At 36.8% G+C, this 19,578-nt stretch overlaps 1 protein-coding gene and 1 non-coding gene across 5 annotated transcripts in view; one reads left to right on the forward strand and one right to left on the reverse strand.

Annotated features, from left to right (window-relative positions):
- Positions 1 to 19,578, reverse strand: part of LOC105465688 (phospholipase D1) — a 206,611-nt gene that overhangs the window by 87,354 nt on the left and 99,679 nt on the right. For all 4 annotated transcript variants that reach the window (XM_011714270.3, XM_071091242.1, XM_071091240.1 and 1 more), the window contains exons 10-13: positions 18,456 to 18,605; positions 17,657 to 17,740; positions 8,660 to 8,741; positions 686 to 796 (exon numbers count right to left, since the gene is read on the reverse strand). In XM_011714270.3, the coding sequence (XP_011712572.2) occupies positions 686 to 796; positions 8,660 to 8,741; positions 17,657 to 17,740; positions 18,456 to 18,605 (427 nt within the window). The remainder of the gene's footprint in view (positions 1 to 685; positions 797 to 8,659; positions 8,742 to 17,656; positions 17,741 to 18,455; positions 18,606 to 19,578) is intronic.
- On the forward strand, positions 1,832 to 1,935 carry LOC112423998 (small nucleolar RNA U13). Its single transcript, XR_003014601.2, has one exon. It is a non-coding gene; the product is annotated as a small nucleolar RNA U13 (small nucleolar RNA).

A 19,578-nucleotide genomic window follows, 5' to 3' on the forward strand; every position in this document is an offset into this window, starting at 1 on the left:
GTGAATGAATAAATAATATATATAAATTATGCAACCTAATAAATCATTCTCTGGGAGAAAACACTTTCATTTTTTCTGACCAAGTGAAACATACAATTGTTACATGTTTTAAGCCTGCTGGAGGTTTATTCATTCATTATGTCTTGATGTACCTCAATGACTGGGTTATATTTATTGATAGGTTTTAGGTATTTGGCAAAATATTAAATAACTATTTCAAATTGTTTTTCATGTTTATTTACTTTATTAGTATTTTATACTAGGTGCCATTGATTTTTTTTTAAGACATTTTAAATCCTAGAGGAGATCTCTTTGCTGCTATCAATGATCAGGGGATGTCACAGGGAGACCACATCTAAGAGGTTCCGGGATAAACTTAATGACAAGTGTGAGAACTTGATAGAGCTCATGAATATCAAAACAAATGCAGGAAGCATGTTCTTGTCTAAACTCTCACTTTCAATTATCAGAGTCAGAGAACCAGAAATATGAGGTCTGCTTACCTCCATCAATGTAGGGAAGATAAGAAAGTATAATATTTTGCTTCATTTCTGAGGACACAATGCTATTTGATCAAATATACATTTGGGAATTCTATAGATTATTACTGCCCAGAACAAAACATATCTGAAAAAATCCTATAGAATAATAAAGAAACATTGGTTATCAAGAGGAACCTGAATACCTTTATGTTGGGGTGTAGACGCATCAACGTCCTCTTGGTGTATTCACTATTGATGCCAAGAGCGAGTTCCACCTCTTTGTAGAGCATTATGAAGATCCTCACCCCTTGTTGCTGTCACAAGAGAAAACAGATGGAGGAATGAGTATCTCTGGAGGGAAGTTACAATTCATTTTCTTTATCCTTTGCACTGTCCTTCCTTCCTTCCTTCCTTCCTTCCCTCCCTCTCTCCCTCCCTCCCTCCCTCCCTCCCTTCTTTCCTCCTTCCTTCCTTCCTTCCTTCCTTCCTTCCTTCCTTCCTTCCTTCCTTCCTTCCTTCCTTCCTTCCTTTCTTTCTCTCTCTCTCTCTCTCTCTCTCTCTCTCTCTCTCTCTCTCTCTCTCTCTCTCTCTTTCTTTCTTTCTTTCTTTCTTTCTTTCTTTCTTTCTTTCTTTCTTTCTTTCTTTCTTTCTTTCTTTCTTTCTTTCTTTCTTTCTCTTTCTTTACAACAGAGTCTCTGTCACCCAGCCTGGAGTGCACTGGTGCAATCTCGGCTCACCACAACCTCCACCTCCCAGGTTCAAGCAATTCTCATGCCTCCGCCTGCTCAGTAGCTGGGATTACAGGCGTGTGCCACCATACCCAGTTAATTTTTGTATTTTTAGTAGAAGGGATTTCGCCATGTTGGCCAGGCTGTTCTCAAATTCCTGACCTCAAGTGTTCCACCCACCTCGGCCTCTCAAAGTGCTGGGATTACAGGCATGAGCCACCACACCTAGCCTGCACTGTACTTTCTAACTTCTTTTATAAACAAATAAGATAAAATTTTAATAAAAAAGGCAATACAAGGAAGTGCCACCTAAGTGTGTATATTGAGACACAAATATTAAAAATAAAAATCTATCTCCCTTCCATTCTTACAACTTGTCATATCAAGAAAGAATCAATAATTGATTAAAGATCCAAAACATTGAAAACTTTAGTATAAAATGGACACTCAAATTAAATTGATCCATCCTTCCTTAGACCTTGGATCTAAAAGAAAATAGACAAGGCCACTGTGGCCTATTTAATTGAGTCAAATTAAATCAAAAGTGCCTTGTAGATGCTAACATGTTATACAAATAATACAATTATTTAGTAATATTAATCATTAAAAAGACAATGTCCAATTCTTTTGTAGTTCATGAGCGTGATGATTGTGTGTTCACTCACAAGTGTGAGATGTGCCACACTCAAATCTTCTTAGGACGTCTGCACACTACCCATCTCATCTGAAAAAAATATTTAAACAAAAACCAAAAGACCAGGTCCGATAGCTAATAGTATAGAAAAGCACTGGTATTTTCCATTCTAGTTCTGGTTGGTGACAGGCTTTCAGGCCAGGCTAAACCGCCCCTCACTGGAATGCTCCTCTCCTGCTGCTTGCCCACTCATGGATCCCCCTCCGATGTACAGTTCAGAATGTATTACCTCCAGGAAACTGGCTTATTCACCCCCACCTTGTGGATCCCTTTTTTTACTTTTTAGTCCTGAATTCTCCTTATTTTTGTACAGTTTGCACCATTTCAATTTGCATTGTTTGTACCCAGCCGCTCTGAAAGCATTCTGAAACATTTTGCATACATACTAGATTACGTATCTAAATGACACCTGACATTTAATATCCTAGAGAATTAAGGCAATAATTTTTCCATAATACTTTCTAGAATATTACAGATGCAGGCGTATCTAATAAACCATAATGAAAAAATAATTTTGTTACAGTTTAAAGTAATACTCCATGGTGATTAGTCATTGTTTATAAGGGAAATTTGAATAAAAATCTTTAAAGATATCTTACTGGGTTGAACGCACCTACTTTACAAGAACTAAAAACTTTTGCAAAACTATACAATTTAGTTCTTTTACAAGAACTAAAAACTTTTGCAATGCTATACAATCTGATATAACATAGGAGTTAATATTTTTAGGTTCTAGATCACAGGATATAAAATCTTAAGAGCAAACCAAACACATGAACATTTCCATAATACTGTTCTGCCAGTACTAAAAAGCATGTTTTGAACCCTAAATTCCTTATAATAAGGAATTTACTTCAAAATATTAACATTACTTCAAAATACTAACATTCTGTCTTTCGTGGTGTTAGTAATATCTTAACGGTATATGTATTTCTGAGGTGCACACTAGATTTACATTCCAGTGTGCGTGAACAAGATTTGAGTACTAGGAGAAGACTCATTTTTGCTCTCAAAAAAGCAGGATCAAAAAGAATATATATGTCATTCTATTTCTCTGGTTAACAGCTGGCTTCTAGCACTTGCTAGTTACGTATTACAATTATGCAAGTACTATTACAATCAAGAATACAGATACATATTTCAGCAAAGAGTGAAAGTGTAGCAAAAGGTGAACAGATTAATTTTAATGGTCTGGCCAGAGACTGCTCTGTCATGAACCACTGATGAAGGGCTCTAAAGGAAAATTACAAAATTATTTTATTTTTCTCCTCTCCTGTTCAGGTCTATTTTTGGTATTTGAATATTTTAGAATTCAGCACTGAATAATGGTTACCAAAAAAAGCCTCTCACTAAAAGATATAATACAAAGAGTAAAACCCAAAATTTCAACCTAAATTGTAGAACATTACACCTGACATTTTTCATCATGATCCATTTATTTTAAGCAGATGAAATTCTGTTTCTTAGGCTTAAGACATTATTACTCATGAAGAATAGTAGTTGCAAATTAGGAACTTGGCCTGAATCCTACAGTTTTCCACTTACCTGCATAACTAATGGATTTTTGAAATAATAGAGATATTAGCACTAATGGATTATATTACTACTCTCCATTTATTAATACCTGACATTTTCTTCTATACTATGTCTTTTCTCATTCAAATAATTCTAAAGGAAATAGGGTAGAGACTTGTCTTTTTAGCTTAAAGACAAATGACTAAAAAGGAAGTAATCAAATATAGAAAGTTCGTTTTTATGTGGTTTATAATTATTTACCTACACCTATAGCCACAATAAACATTTAATTAGTGACAATATTCCTGTGATAATAAAACAATGCATTCTTCTTCTTTTGGTCAAGGTATTGACTATTATAAACTCTAGCCATAAAGGGCAATGGAGAATGAATCATTCCTTGGGGATGAAGGCATTTTCCAGGTTGTTACAGTGCAGGCTTATACAAAATGTGAGAAATATTTCTACAAAATGAAAGCCAAAGGAAAGAAAAACCTGATGATGTTAATTCTGCAATTTAAAAAATACACTTTCAAAACATCCCATGCTTTAGTGCCTACTGCCTTTTAATACCCTTGGGGAAATTATTTTTTGCTTAGAGAAAGGGACAGAAATGATTAATAGGAGAAGTAGAAAAACAGATGGCCTGGAGTTGCCTATGCAATGCAGTGTTTCTTATCTCTGGTGAACTCAGCTGACCCAAAGTTTCCAGAGAATACATTTCATAAAACATGAATTTTTAAAGGTGAAAGTTCTGTCCTCTTTTCTAATTCGTTTTTTGTCAAGTAGAGCAGACATAACACTATAAACAGTAGAAATTTTTAGGCGCTTTAGATATTCAAAATACATGGGAAGACAATGAAAACAACATTTTTATAGTGGAAATCAGTGACTTTGTTTCTTAGCCAGCTTTTCCTCCGATTGCTCAAGGTAGCAGAGTGAAAATATTTTCTAAATGAGCCAAGTCTGTCCACTGCCTGAAGACAGTTTAGCCCACCCCACTCCCTAACCCAGGATGCTCACTAATGTTTTTGTCACTTGCCAAGGACTTCCCCAAGGGGTATAATATATTAAGAAAATGGAAAGTAAAGGGTATAAAGAAATCATTTCCTCACCGTTTAAAAGCAGGCAACATTGGGATATAAGAGCACAAAAGCTCATGTGCCTTTTTTCTAACAACAGGGAAGTTACAGCATGTACATATTTAACTCAGAAACTAACTTTAGAACCCAGCCCGGGTTCTCGCCATTCTTCTGTCTCAGCCTCTCGAGTAGCTGGGATTACAGGCGCCCGCTACCACACCCAGCTAATTTTTTGTATTTTTAGTAGAGACGGGGTCCGACACATCAATTTTGTTTGAAGCACATTCTTGAAGCTGAAGATACCTTCCCTGCAAGCCACTGTAGCCCACCACTTTGATAAGACTCTGTGTAGAGATGTGATAAGAATCTGTGTAGAGATGTGATTATTCCTGTCATTTCTCAGTCCTGGACAACTTTCCCTTTTATGGATCACTGACTGCAACTCTACATTGTGCCTTGTGATCCAGGACAGAAGGAAATCAACCTGAAGACAAATTCTCCCATTAGTCTAAGTTTTATAGGAAATATCACAAGTTCCTAAGGTTGAGATACACAAAACTGCGTGTGGGGATTTGGTTGCCATAACTGTGATGCAGCTTATCTCACCTCTTAGTATAGCAAGTGCAGAACTGTGGAAAGCCCTGAGATGCTGATTTCTTTGAGTTGTGAACAGTCTGCCTCTCAAGATTGGCTTTTATTTTAAGTGATGGCATTGCAGATCAGAAGACCAAAGAAATAGGAAAAGTTCAACTTGGTTATTAACCAGATAAATAAAATATTGTATTTTTTTCTTAAAAAATAGCCATTATAAGAGATGTTTGCCATAGGTTGGCTATGAGGCAGAGACAGTCTCTAAATTCCTCTCAGAAATTCTGCACAATCAGATAGAAGAAAATAAGACATTCATTTTAATAAATCTTGTGGACCTCTGGGACCTGTTAATGCAAAAAACAAACATTATGTTTCAACCTCATACTTTGCAAAGCTAGTGTGTGGCTTTCAGAAACTAATTTATTTATGTGAAGCCGTATTTATGTGCATATAAAATGTCAATTTGGAATGATCTGAGTGGTAACAAATTTAACACTCAGTAAATATGAGTAAAAAGTAATAATATGGTGGAAGGAGATTAAGGAAGAGCAACTCCACTAAATGTACCACCGAGAAATCAATCTTTAATTGTATTACTATTTCTTTAGGAAATTTAAAATATCATTACCCACAATTTAAAAATTACAAGCTCCAAGAAGTGGATGAAATGGAAATGAAGCACTGTTTTCAGACAATAACGTTTATTTGGCCATGGTGTTCACAAGGGACCTCACCAGGGTTCAAGGGCCATAAAAGTAAAGAGAAGTCATGCTAGAGACAGAAAAGGTAACCAAACAGGTATGCTGAGGGCAATAAGCAAGTGCATGCCAGCAAACAAGAGGCGGAAGCCAGGCCTGCAGGATCTTCCTCCAGAGCCCTGCCGAGGCATTTACTAGCTTTCTCAAGTTAACTTAGATGTCCTGTAGACACTGTACCTTCAAGCGATCTAAACTTTAGCTTTCTGAATCAGAGTTCTTCCCACTTTCTTCCACTATCAGAATCACCTTCCCAACACATCTTATTTGTTTATTTATTTATTTATTTATTTATTTATTTATTTTTATTTTTGAGACGGAGTCTTGCTCTGTTGCCCAAGCTGGAGTGCAGTGGCGTGATCTCAGCTCACTGCAAGCTCCATCTCCCAGGTTCACACCATTTTTCTGCCTCAGCCTCCCGAGTAGCTGGGACTACAGGCGCCCGCCACCACACCAGGCTAATTTTTTGTATGTTTAGTAGAGACGGGGTCTGACACATCATTTCGATCAGACCACCCCTGCTTCCCCACACTGCCCTGTCCCGCACAGTACTGCCTCCACTGTCTCCCATAAAGTCAAACTACTAGCTTGGCTCACAAAGCCTCTGCATCCTAGCTGCAATGAGCAGTTCCAGCTTAATCCCCCATCCGGCTATGCTAACACTCAGATGGGATTAACCACCCTGCTGTGCCTTACAAAGTCTTTGGCACTGCTGTTTACATTTACTACACCCAGAAAGTTCTTCTTTCCCTTTTAAAAATGTTTGTCCATCCTAAATGCCCCACATCCTTCATGTTGTGAGGGGCTCCCCAACTGGACCTTTTCCATTGGGAAAGCCCAGTGCTTTCCCTCTTGCCGTAAAATCGAGGCATTTTTTCTGTATGCAACTGACACTTCTGTAGATTTTATAAGCTCCCTCAACTTAAGAACAATAGCTTTTATTTATGTACATCCTCATATGATTAGCCAAATGACCTGCACATAGAAAACATTCAATAAATACATATTGATGGAAACCTAAAACAGTGAAGTGTTGATTACATATTATAAGCAAAAAACTTACTAGTATTAGTACAGATTGCTAGGCAAGGCTGGAAAAATGTACTAAAACAGAATCTTGAGGGAAAATGGTAAAGATGCCATGTAATTGAGAGAAACATAGAGAAAGTTACTGCCCATTCAATAGGTAGAAAGTAGTCTGGTAAGGCTAGGACTGAGCTCAAGACATGAGTCCCTCCCTCAGCAAGTTCTCCACTATCAAGGCTCAAATCCAATTCATGGTGGCATTCTTAGTGATTACCATAGAAGCCGGCTCATAGGAGACAGTAACTGTATGATGAATTATTTAATAAATATGTGAATAATGTTTTCAGAATCAAAATGTCCAATTCTGTAACTGGAATTCTATTGATGAAACAAACTAGACTATCCATCAAAATGATGTTGTTTGGCAGAATGTGTTTCAAATAAATATTATCAATTTCTTTTGCTTTCAATATTAGCAGAGAGGTCTGACTATATTTGTGGATATCCCCAGAAATACTCAAGTAAATGCATGGGGAAAAGATACAGAGAGAAAAGGGGAAAGTGAATGGGGAAAGAAAAAGTGAAATGTAGAGGATAGGAAAGAAGAAATGAGTGAAGGGTATGAGAAACAGAAAAATGCTAACCTCAATTATTTAGGCTCTACATGTTCTGCTAGCATATTTAATGATAGAATAAAAAAAGGTTGGCCAGGAGCAGTGGCTCACACCTGTAATCCCAGCACTTTGGGAAGCCGAGGTGGGCAGATCACCTGAGATCAGGAGTTCAAGATCAGCCTGGCCAACATGGTGAAACCCCGTCTCTACTAAAAATAATAAAATGCAAAAAAAAAAAACAAAAACAAACAAACAAAAAAACACAGGTGTGGTGGCAGGCACTTGTCTCCCAGCTACTTGGGAGGCTGAGGCAGGAGAATTGCTTAAAGCTGGGAGGTAGAGGTTGCAGTGAGCTGAGACCGCACCATTTCACTCCAGCCTAGGCAACAAAAACAAAACTCCATCTCAAAAAAAAAAAAAAAAGGTTAAGACAGTTTCTGATAACAGCAAAAAGTTAGCACTTTCCAATTTGGACATGCTAAATAATAAATCCAGGTCTATTTTTAATTTAAACAGATTTAATTTTGTTGAGGGCCTATTACATTAAAAAATCACTAGAAATACCAGTGCAGTCATTAGTGAGCCTAGACTGCTTCAGTTATTTACGTTTTATACCTAAAAAGCACACACTCAATGTTCACCCAGAATGTACAGGGTCAACTCCACAGGAAACAGTTCACGTTATTACCATGAACTTTACCAAAACTAGAGCAAAAACACCACCAACTGTGACTATTCCCCCCCTTTAATATTATTCTACACCATGTTAGCCCCATCTAGCTGAAACCATTCTCCAGATGAGTTTTTCTTTTGCTTAAATGACAAAATAATGAATACAATTAAATGTTATGCTCCATTTAATCATTTATTATTCAATGATGAAATTTTATTATAACTTTTTTGCCTATAAAATTAACTGCCCATAACTGATTCAAAAATAAAAATTAGAGATGCTAACATAATCCATGCTGTGAATTAGTCTAAAATATTTATGCACTCAAAAGCAATAGGAAAAAAATAGAACCAAATGAACTGAAAAACATTAGTTATCCTACTTTTTGTCAAACTCTAAAGTGAAAAGTTATACGTGTGAAAGGCTTTGAAAAGAAAAGCATTTCAGAGACAACAGACAGTTAAAAAATTATATCAGCATTTTCTGGGAAAGTACATACTGCTTTTCGTTTAAGAATGCAGTCCAACCTCCAACGATTTCCCTCAACCACCGGGCGTTTCAGGAAGATTTCTGGACTCAGCCTGAAATAATGAAACCAAGATTTCAAGTAACTAAAACAAAATATAAAGTTCTGATTGTGTCATAGGAAGCAAAGGCAATTTCAGCCCAAATGCCATTATCATCCTCCATTGTGGTAGGTAATCCAAAGCTTTATGAGTCTAGGTATGAGTCTATGAGTCTAATATATAACTAATACTATGAGTCTAGGTATAATAACTAATACTATGAGTCTAAGTATAACTTCATATGGGAAAAATAGCCTTTAGCCATACAAAGCATCAATCTTAGTTTATCTCTCTCTCTCTCTCTCTCTCCCTCTCTTTCTCTGTCTCGTACCCACATGCACAGCTATGCACACAGGCAGATACTGTTGGTTGCCCACCAACAATCTCCAACTTCTTCCCTGCTGTCAGAGCCTCTCTCCCACCACAGACTCTGAATATTCTAGATACTTGCTTTCCCAGACTCCTGTGCAGCTAGAGCACAACGTGACACAATCCTGAACAATGAGATATATGAGGAGGTACACAGGGGCTTAATGGGAAAGTTTTTCCTCCCTGAAACATGCACACAAATACACAATCTCTCTCTCTCTCTCTCCCCGTCCCTCTCTTTCGCTCTCTCTCCCTCTCTCGGAGAAAGCCTGCCCACACTTCCAGCTTTAGGATGGATGTCATATGGGAGTATGATCCTTATAGAGGTGCAGCAATATTGAAATTCTAAGGGGAAGACCATAACCCCAGAATCACTAGACCACTCTGCCAACCTCAGAACTGCCCAACTTTAGACTAACATTAAATGTGAAAAATAAATCCTCAGTGTTTAAGCCCTCTTTAGTTGAACATTCTGTTACCCCAAACTAAAAGCATTCTAACGGATACCCAGACACACTGACTTCCTATACACAAAGAAGCAGCGTCTGAGGGAACCTTGGGCTTTCTGGACAGGGAAGAAGGAAGGTCGGCTGACATACGAAATTCTTCCTAGGCTCTTCTCCTTCAGTAAGGCATAAGGCGGCTCAGGTAAGCTAAGCTTCGCAAGGCAGCTAAGAGTACAATAGAGTCATTTTTCCCCTGGGGCTGGGTTCTAAAGTTAGTTTCTGAGTTAAATATGTACATGCTGTAACTTCCCTGTTGTTAGAAAAAAGAAGCAGCAGAAAATATTCCTTTCTTCACTGAACTGCTAGACCTGAGGAAGCAGGGGTAGACTATGTCAAGATAAAAGTCTTATGGAATTCTGCACTGGAGTATTGCCCTCCCAGGGAGTCCTCTAAGCATGTGAAATCAACAGTGCTTCAAGGAGGTAAAGAGATTAAAAGAAATCAATGTTATGCTTTATTTCATTCAGTTAAAGAAAATAAAAACCCAGAGATAAAGGTTCTAAAGGAAACGTTATTGGGTAAAATAAATAAGGAAACAGACAAATGGAGAGTTTGGACAGTGTAAGTACTTGCATATTTAATTTAGAGTAGGGAACAAACTCAAAAGTAATCTATGTCCAAACAAGCAAACAAACAAATAAAGCACAGCAATTGATCAGAAAAGATCAAAGAAGCATTAAAAAGAAATCTGCTTTAAAATAGTAAAATAATTGCTGTCCACTGCTAGTTCACCAAAAATGAGAGATATCCAACAACATATACACAATTGCAATTTTTTGATGTATACATTAAATATGGGCTCAAAGAGCTTCAGTTTGCGGGAGACTTTTAATGTTATACTCTGCAATTAAGTCTTTATCATCATTTATTTCATTTAATCCACAAACATGTGTACCCTTGTATGCTGAGCATTCCACTAGATACTTTGAAGAAGATAGCTCTCAAGGAGCCCTCAATTTTGAGGATAACACATAAAAAGAAAAAAAGATTTTGTTATATCATGGTGTAAACAAAGTATAAACCATGGCTGCACAGCAAGAAGAAAGCAGCTATAACTTACCAAGCATTATTATGTAAGAGTCTTTACTCACTTGTAAACAAAGTTATTGTTTCATATTACATTTAATTGAATCTAGGACACCAGTGATTGTAGGATGCAACGTTACTGCATGTACCACTAAGAAAGAAAAAATCATGACAACTGTAACTGTAAGAGCGTAAGATGCTTCCTGATTTCAGAGATGTTAAAACATACTTCTAAGTGTACCACTTAGAAGATTTAATTACTTTAAATGCTTACATGAGAAAAACAAAAAATTAAAAATTATTGATCAGACTTTCCATTTTTAAAAGACAGAAAAAGAAGATATTAAACCCAAAGCAAGAAGATGAGGGAATAATAAATATAAGAGCAGAACTTGATGAAATATAAAACTGAAAAAACACAGAGAAAATTCAATGAAACTAGATGCTGACTCTTTGAAATATCAATAAAATTTGTGAATTTCTAGCAAGGCTAAAAAACATGACAAAAAAATGATTGAAAGGATGGGCTCACATCTATAATCCCAGCACTTTGAGAGGCTAAAATGGGAGGACTGCGTAAGCACAGGAGTTTGAGACCAGCCTGGGAAACATAGTAAGACCCTGTTTCTATGAAAAAATTTAAAAAATTAGCCAGGCATGGTGGTTTATGTCTGTAGTTCCAGCTACTCAGGGGGCTGAGGTAGGAGGATTGCTTGAACCTAGAAGGTTGAAGCTGCAGTGAGCCATCATCATGTCGATGCACTTCAACCTGGGCAACAGAAGAAGACCCTGTCTCAAAAAAAAAAAAAAAAGAGTGAAAGATAGGGAATCACTATAGGGCCTAGAGGCATTAAATTATATTAAATGAATAATAACTATTAAAAATAACTGTATGCCAATATTTGTGGTAATTTAAATAAAATAAACATATTCCTTGAATAAAATATTTTCATAATGAAAATAAAAAGAAATTGATACTGACTTCATAGCTACTGAAAAACTGAATCTGTAATTAAAACTTTCCCAAAGGGAAAACTACAGACTCTGCCAACTTTACAGAATTTATTAAATATTTGAATTTTATCAAATATTTAAGAAAGAAATGATGTTAGTACTACCTAAATTCTTCCAATAAACAAAGGAGGGAACACTCACTATCTTATTTAATGAGGTCAGCATTCTCCTCATACTAAAACCAAATAAAGACAATGCAAGAAAAGAAAACTAAAGAACATCCCTTATGATCACAGAAGTAAAAATATTTACCAAAAACACAGCAACTTACAAAAATAATGATCAAGTGGGATTATCCTAAGATACAAGGTTGGTTTAAAAGTTGGTAATCAATCAATGTAATTCACCACAGTAACAACAAAAAGGAGAAAAATATTATTTCAAAAAATGCAGAAGAAATGAAGAAATTCAATATCCATTAACAATAAATACTCCCAACAAGTTAGAAATAGAAAAAAACTTCCTCAGTGTAATAAAGGGTACCTATAAAAAATCTATCTCTAACATCATTCATAATATAACACAACTGCATGCTTTCCTCTGAAGATTAGAAACAGGGCATAGATGTTCATTCTCACCACTTTCATTCAACATTTTACTGGTGATAACTAGCCAATGCAACACGCAAGAAAATAAAATATAAAGCATATAGATTAGAAGAGAAGAAGTAAAACTGTCTTTATTCATAGATCATATAATCATTACAGGACAATCCTAAGCAATCTACAAAAAAGCTACTAGCACTAATAAATTAATTTAGCAAGGTCACAAGCTATAAGGTAAATACACAAAAACTAATTGCATTTCTAGTTCTGTATGGAAAATGAATTTTAAAATATCATTTACAATAATATCAAAAAACATAAAATACTCAGTGAAAATTTTAACAAAATATGTATAAGACCTATAGCTAGAAAAATACAAAATATTGCTGAGAAAAATTACATAAGAGCTAAATAAGTGGAAGCCTCAATAGAGAAAAAGAAGAACAGAATTTGAAGTACCACCTAGCCAGTGATAAGTTTAACAATTTTTCCCCCTTTGATTCCTTGACTTGGAGGGAAAACTTGGAAACAGGCATCGGCACAGAGAGAAGTTCAAAAATCCTCTAGTTCAGGCTTGGGGAGAATGAAAAGGATCTCTGGTAGTGACAGGGCTGCAGTGGAGAGCCCAAAGGTACTAAAACTTCTGAGGCAGGGGAAATTTCCTCACCAATGGTGATGTAAATACGCCTGGCTTGGCTCTGGACATGGGTGCCATCAGAGAAAGCACATGGCAGAGCACAGTAAATAAAAACCCATCTTTCAGGCTAGAAGGCTAAAAAGGGAAGCCATGGGAAACTAAAAACAGGGGAGAGGAGCTCAGAAAAGCAGCTCCATAAAGTTGTTTCTGATTTTCTGGCTCACTCCCAAGCTGTCTATGCATGGATTTCATCCTAAACATCACACCAAAGAGGCTGAGAACTGAACTGAGGAACAGACCACCATCCAAGTCTCAGACTGGCCACTAGGTGGCACGCATATGGGACAGATCTGAATAGCACCGCAAAGGCATTAACAACAAAACCGACATTAAAACAACACTCATAAAAGGCTGGTTGGAACTTTAAGCCTGAACTGAAATTGGTAAATTGCCCGCTAACACAAAAATACTAACATTCTCCACAGGATTCAAACAAGACTCAGAGTCTTATAACATAATAATAAAATTTTCTAGAATACAGTACAAGTACCCGGCACACAAAGAACCAGAACGAAAAAAGAAATCTTAACCTTGTATGGAAAAGGGAATCAGCAGACGTCAATATCAAGACAACGTGGATATTGAAATTACCTACTTAAGGCCATGTCAGATATTATAAAAATGCTCTAAGTAAGGGTGAACACTCCTAAAATGAAAAGACAAAAAAAGTCTTACAGAAAAAGATATAGAGAAGGACCAAATAAAAATTTTCAAAGTGAAAAACACAATTACCCAAAACACTAGAAAAACAAAAGCAAACAATAAATCCCCCAAACCTCACAGGACAGGCTCCATACCAGAATGGAGATCATAGAGCAGCAGTTCTCAACCTTTTTGGCACCAGAAACCGGTTTCATGGAAGACAATTTTTCCATGGGTGGGAATGAGGGGGAAGGATAATTTCTGGATGAAACTGTTGCACCTCAGATAGGCCAGCAGGCACTATATAGACTCTCATAAGGAGCAGGCAGCCTAGATCCCTCACATGCATAGTTCACAATAGGGTTCATGTTCCTAGGAGAATCTAATGCCGCGGCTGATCTGACAGGAGGCGGAGCTCAGGCAGTAATTCTCATACTCACTACCTCCCCCTATAACCTCCGGCTCATCTGCTGTGTGGCCTGGTTCCTAACAGTCTGGAGACTGGTTTGGTTTGGAGGTTGGGGACCCTGTCATAGAGGAAAGAGTCAATGAATTTGACAAATAAATAAGACACTATTTGTGTCATTGGAGATTCAGAAAGAGGAGAGAAAGAGGAAAGTTCAGAAAAAATGTGTAAAGAAATAATGGCTAACAATTTCTTAAATTTGGCAAAAGATATAAAACTACAGATTTAGGAACCTCAGAGAACCCCAAATAGGATAAACACAAACATCATAACCAAACTGCTGAAAACTAAAGACAGAAGGAAAATATTGAAACCACTCAGAGAAAAAATAACACATTACTTAGAGGGGAACAATCTATTCAAGTGACAGAGAATTTATCAACAGAAAGAATGGAGGCCAGAGTGAAATGGGACAACCACTTTAACTAGCATGTACAAATACCTCTTACAACTAAACAAGAAGACTGACAACATCTCCCTCTCAAAAAAAGGGGAAAAATTTGAACAGTTAAATGTCCAAATATCACATGAAAATTTGCTCAATGTGAAATGATGTTCCTGACACAAGCTAAAATCATAATAAAACACTATTGTATACCCTTTGAAATAACGACTGACAACACCAAGGACTAGCAATTATGTGGAAGAATTGTAACTCTCATACATTGCTGGTGAAAATGTAAAATGGTACAACTTCGGAAAACACTACATTTAGCTCTTAGTATTGATAAAATGTGGTGAATTAAGTCTATCTTCTAAGATAGGTGTCAACAAACTATAGCTCACAAGTCAAATGTTGCCCATAGACTGTTTTAGCATGGCCTGTGAGCTAAGAATGGTTTTTATATTTTTAAAGAGTTGTAAAAAAAAATATGCTTCAGACACCGTACATGATTTGAAAACCTTAAAAAAATATTTACTCTCTGGTTCTTTAAGGAAAAAGTTTACTAACCATTTTTGAAAGTCAGTGGCTTTCAAACTTTTAAACTTTTGGACCATAAACTGCAGACAGAAATACATTATACCCCAAACCAACAGCCGGACGGTCAGTCTGTCTGTTTATCTATCTATCTATCTACAACCGAAATAAAAATTTCCAAAATTAGTAGCCCTTATTACCACTTACATTGTACCCTTCCTTTCTTTTCCCTTCCCTCCCTTATCCTATCCTATGCCATTCTTTAAAAAAAAAAAATACTGGTCACAACATACTAAATTATTTTAACAAACAATTACTAAAGAGGCTCAACCCATCATTTGAAAAACACTAACAATATTGAAACCAACTTAAAGAAAGTTGCGTTTAAAACCAACTTAAATACATTGAAAACATGTATTCTTTTACCTAGAATAGTCTCTGTTTGCGAGCCAGTTAGTAATGCAATGCTGATTTATTTTCTTTATAACCTTTGTCTCCAGCTCAACCTTTGTCTCTTCTGTTTCTCTACCCTTTACAAAATCCCTCTTTTAAAAATCTCTGTTCATTGATTTTTCTTTTGTATTCTCCTGTTTTCTTAATCCTATTTCTGACACATTTAACATACAGACTCCATACAGAGACTGTGGTAGATAACCCCAGTCTCTCAGGTCTACGCATATTAGGGTTTGGTTAAGTTTCTGAATGCTCCTTTTGGAATATGTTTGTACAACAAGAATTTTCTTTACTTGTTTGAGAGAAGTTACTGTGAAGGTTTTATTTCTAATGATGTGTTGTAATAAAATGGTATCCTAGTGCAGTCATGAAAAAATAAATAACCTCCCAATTCATCCTCTTGCTGAAAGTAGAGAGGACAACATTCAGGGTTCCATCTCTGTATACAATGTTTAATTGAATCAACCTAAATGACCATCAATGGTAGACTAGATAAAGAAAATGTGGCACATATACACCACAGAATACAATGCAGCCATGAAAAAGAATGAGATCATGTCCTTTGCAGCAACATGGATGGAGCTGAAGGCCATTATCCTTAGCAAACTAACACAGGAACAGAAAACCAAATACAACATGTTCTCACTTATAAGTGGAAGCTAAATGATGAGAACACATGGACACGTACAAGGGAACAGCACACACTAGGGCCTTTCAAGGGTAGAGGGACAGGATCAGGAAAAATAACTAGTGGGTACTAGACTTAACACCTGGGTGATAAAATAATCCACACAACAAATTCCCATGCTACAAGTTTACCTATTTAACAAACCTGTAATTGTACCCCTGAATTTAAAAGTTAAAAAAATTTTGGTGTTCAGATACAAAGCACGAAAATCTAGACTCAATGGAAAAATTATTTTTAGTCTCTCACATCTTCACGAAACTTTCAGAAATATTTTTTTAAAGAATATAGTACTCACTGGCACAAATTTATTATCACAAGTGTTTGTAAAATATTCAACCAAATAAATAGCTCCTAAGTATGAAACATTTTTTCTTCCTGGTAACTGACTGAAAAGAGAAAATTTGGCAAGAATAGAAAGACCAGAATTAAGCTCCTCCACAAGCATGAGCATGCTGGCCACCACATACCCCGTCTATCCCCTCTAGATCAGTGATTCCCAGCCGACAGGGATCTTGCATCCTCTCCCAACCCCAACCAGGGAACATCTAGCAATGGATGAAGATATTTTGGTGGTCACAACTGGGAACTTACTACTGGTAGCTAGTGGATGTCAGTAAACATCCGACAATGCATAGGAGAGCCCCCTGCAACAAAGAATTATCTGGCCCCAAATGTCAACAGGGCCAAGGTTAAGAAAGCATGCCTTAGCATTATAGATTTCCAGACAACTGAAGCAAAAGATGTGTTCCCATTCTTGAATTAGATATTGATATTGCCCACAAAACCTAGAGTTAGAAGGGAATAAATTATGATGATACATTAACAGTTCATGTAAGGTACCTTTTGGAAGAAAACTGGATAAGGGGCAATTCAGGCAACTACTAATAAGTTCCTAGAAGGAAAACACATTTTAGACATTTTCATTTCCATCATAGCCAGTGTTAGCATGTGTAATGGGTTTTAGCTTTCCAGGCAGATAAATGATTGGAACTGAAGTCAGACTAGAATGCCTACACCAACTACAGGAGTAAATTTCCCAAGAGCTAAATGAGTTTCAGATATGAGGCTTCTGGTGACTTTAATAAGCATAGCAACTCTTATGGACACTTTTTTAAGGTGGTCACAAAGTTGAAACCGGATGTATCTCTAGAACAGCTGATGAGGCCTAGTCATTACAGAGGATATTTTTACAGTAACAGGCAAGTGGAACTATTTCAACATCAAAGTCACAATTTAGAAGAAGTATACTCACTGGCCCTCATGACAGACATACCAAAATTAGAAAAAGACACCCAAAGACACCATTACCTCTGTAAGTGGACTTGCATTACAGCATAATCTTTACTGACATGAACACATGGAAGTCTGCTTCCAAATGCAAATATAAAACCTAAGTGTTCAAACTAAGTATTTTATGAATATTGTTGAGGCCAAGGTTTTTGAAAAGGCCTTTCACTGAAGGCTTAGTCAATTGGTTGAGACTCTGGCCAAACCATCCATAGATACTGCTGATTTTCATATGTGTAATTCTTGAACAGCACTATACCACTGTACATTTCTAAACATAGAAACTTCCAGAAAAAATTCCCAGGGACAAATACTAACCACCAATCTGTGATAAAAATCTCTTCATTTGCCTCTTCCATTGCATTTGCCACATCTTCAAAATATCCTTTGGCATTAACATACCTGAAAGACAAGTTTATTGTTCTTTTTTGTTATTAAAAAAGAAAAGAAAAGAAACTTATCTTATGGTAAAGCAAAATATGGAAGCCACTGCCTAGAGTCTCCACATAACACACAATCATCATTGACTTTGTGTACCTGCAAAACAAGGATTGAAAATACCAAGTTTCCTCTGCTGCCTAGGAAGGGCAGTGAGTGGTAAGCAGCCTGATTTTTCTCTGCTTAGAGAACAACACATTTATTGAGCCTCATCATCATAAGGAGCCAGATGAATTCTCCTATCCTGTTGAACTTACATACAGTTTTTCTTCTGAGACTGAAAAGAAATTAGCTTCCAATCCACGGGTAGAAAAACATGCTAAGCGTGACTTTATTTAAAAGAAATATCTAGCAAGTAAATGCTTTTTCCTAAATTAGGGCTAATGACTTAAATAAACCTTCCATTTGCATCATTAAAGAAATGTATGAAGTTAGCTTTAAAATTCAAACTTCAAACTCTAAAGCTAGCTAAGTTCACCATGAAAAATCTTAAAAGCAACAATTGAAAAACTAATATATAATCAGGTAGTCCTATAATTATCACAAAAAGAGAAGCCTTGTTAAGTATAATGCATAATCTTTCACAGTTTTGAAAATTGATTCCAGGTGAATTTAGGACAGTGTAATATTAGATGCTAGGACTGCCTTGGCAGGCTTAGAGCAATAATAACTAACTTACCATTTAGCTAAAGCATTCTCTTGGATAGCAGCATATGACCCAAATCGATGATCTTTGAGAAAGTTGGTGCCATGTTTCTGGATGAATTCTTCTATAGCCCCTCCCCACCAGCGAGCATGTCTATAGCTGTTGCATTTTAAAATAAGTGTCCTTTAAAGAGAAATCAGAAAGTTGAAAAGAATAGTCACTCTGTTCTATCTCATGCTCTTTTTTATTTGGTAGTATACCAAACATAAACTGAAAATTTTAGACAAAGAACATGAAGAAAGCAGGCATTTAACATTTTTTGGTAGTATTTCTAGAAATATATTCAATATAACAAAAATAAATGTTCAGGTTACTTATTCATTAACTCATGCAAACATGCATAAAGATACTTACCATAGACCTAGAGCTGCGTGCTAGGCCATGAGGAGGATAAAGAAAGAGGGGTAAGGTGAGGATCTACTTTTAAGTGTTAGAGAGCTGTTGGCTCCTGTAGAGCAGTGGTCCCCAACTTTTTGGCACTGGGGACAGGCTTGTGGAAGGCAATTTTTCCACAGATGATGGGGGGTAGTTTCGAGATGAAACTGTTCCACCTCAGGTCATCACGAGGTGACATGATTCTCACGAGGAGCGTGCAGCCCAGATCCCGTGCCATGTGCAATCCACAATAGGGTTCGGGCTCCTGTGAGAATCTGATGCTGTGGCTGATCTGACAGGAGACTGCAACTCAGGTGGTAATGCTCCCTTGCCCACTGCTCACCTCCTGCTGTGCGGCCCAGTTCCGAATAGGCCATGGACTGGCACCCCGAGGGGGTTGGGGATCTCTGCTCTAGAGGACACTTCCCTTTGTGCCCTCTAGTATCCATTCCCTCAGCTTCTGGAAATATCATCCCAATTGTGCTTCATGACAGCCATCCCTTCTCTTCAACAAAGCTAAGCAAAATTGCATATTCCATCTTCCTGGTCCCAGAAGGTGGTTCTGGCATGAATATGTTGTGCATTTTCTGTTTCATTAATCGTAGGAAAACTGTTCTTTTTTGTTTGTTTGTTTGTTTGTTTTGTTTTTTGAGACGGAGTTTTGCTCTTGTTGCCCAGGCTAGAGTGCAATGGCATGATCTCGGCTCACTGCAACCTCCAC

Source organism: Macaca nemestrina, chromosome 2 (assembly GCF_043159975.1).
Source record: "Macaca nemestrina isolate mMacNem1 chromosome 2, mMacNem.hap1, whole genome shotgun sequence".
Lineage (NCBI taxonomy): Eukaryota > Metazoa > Chordata > Mammalia > Primates > Cercopithecidae > Macaca > Macaca nemestrina.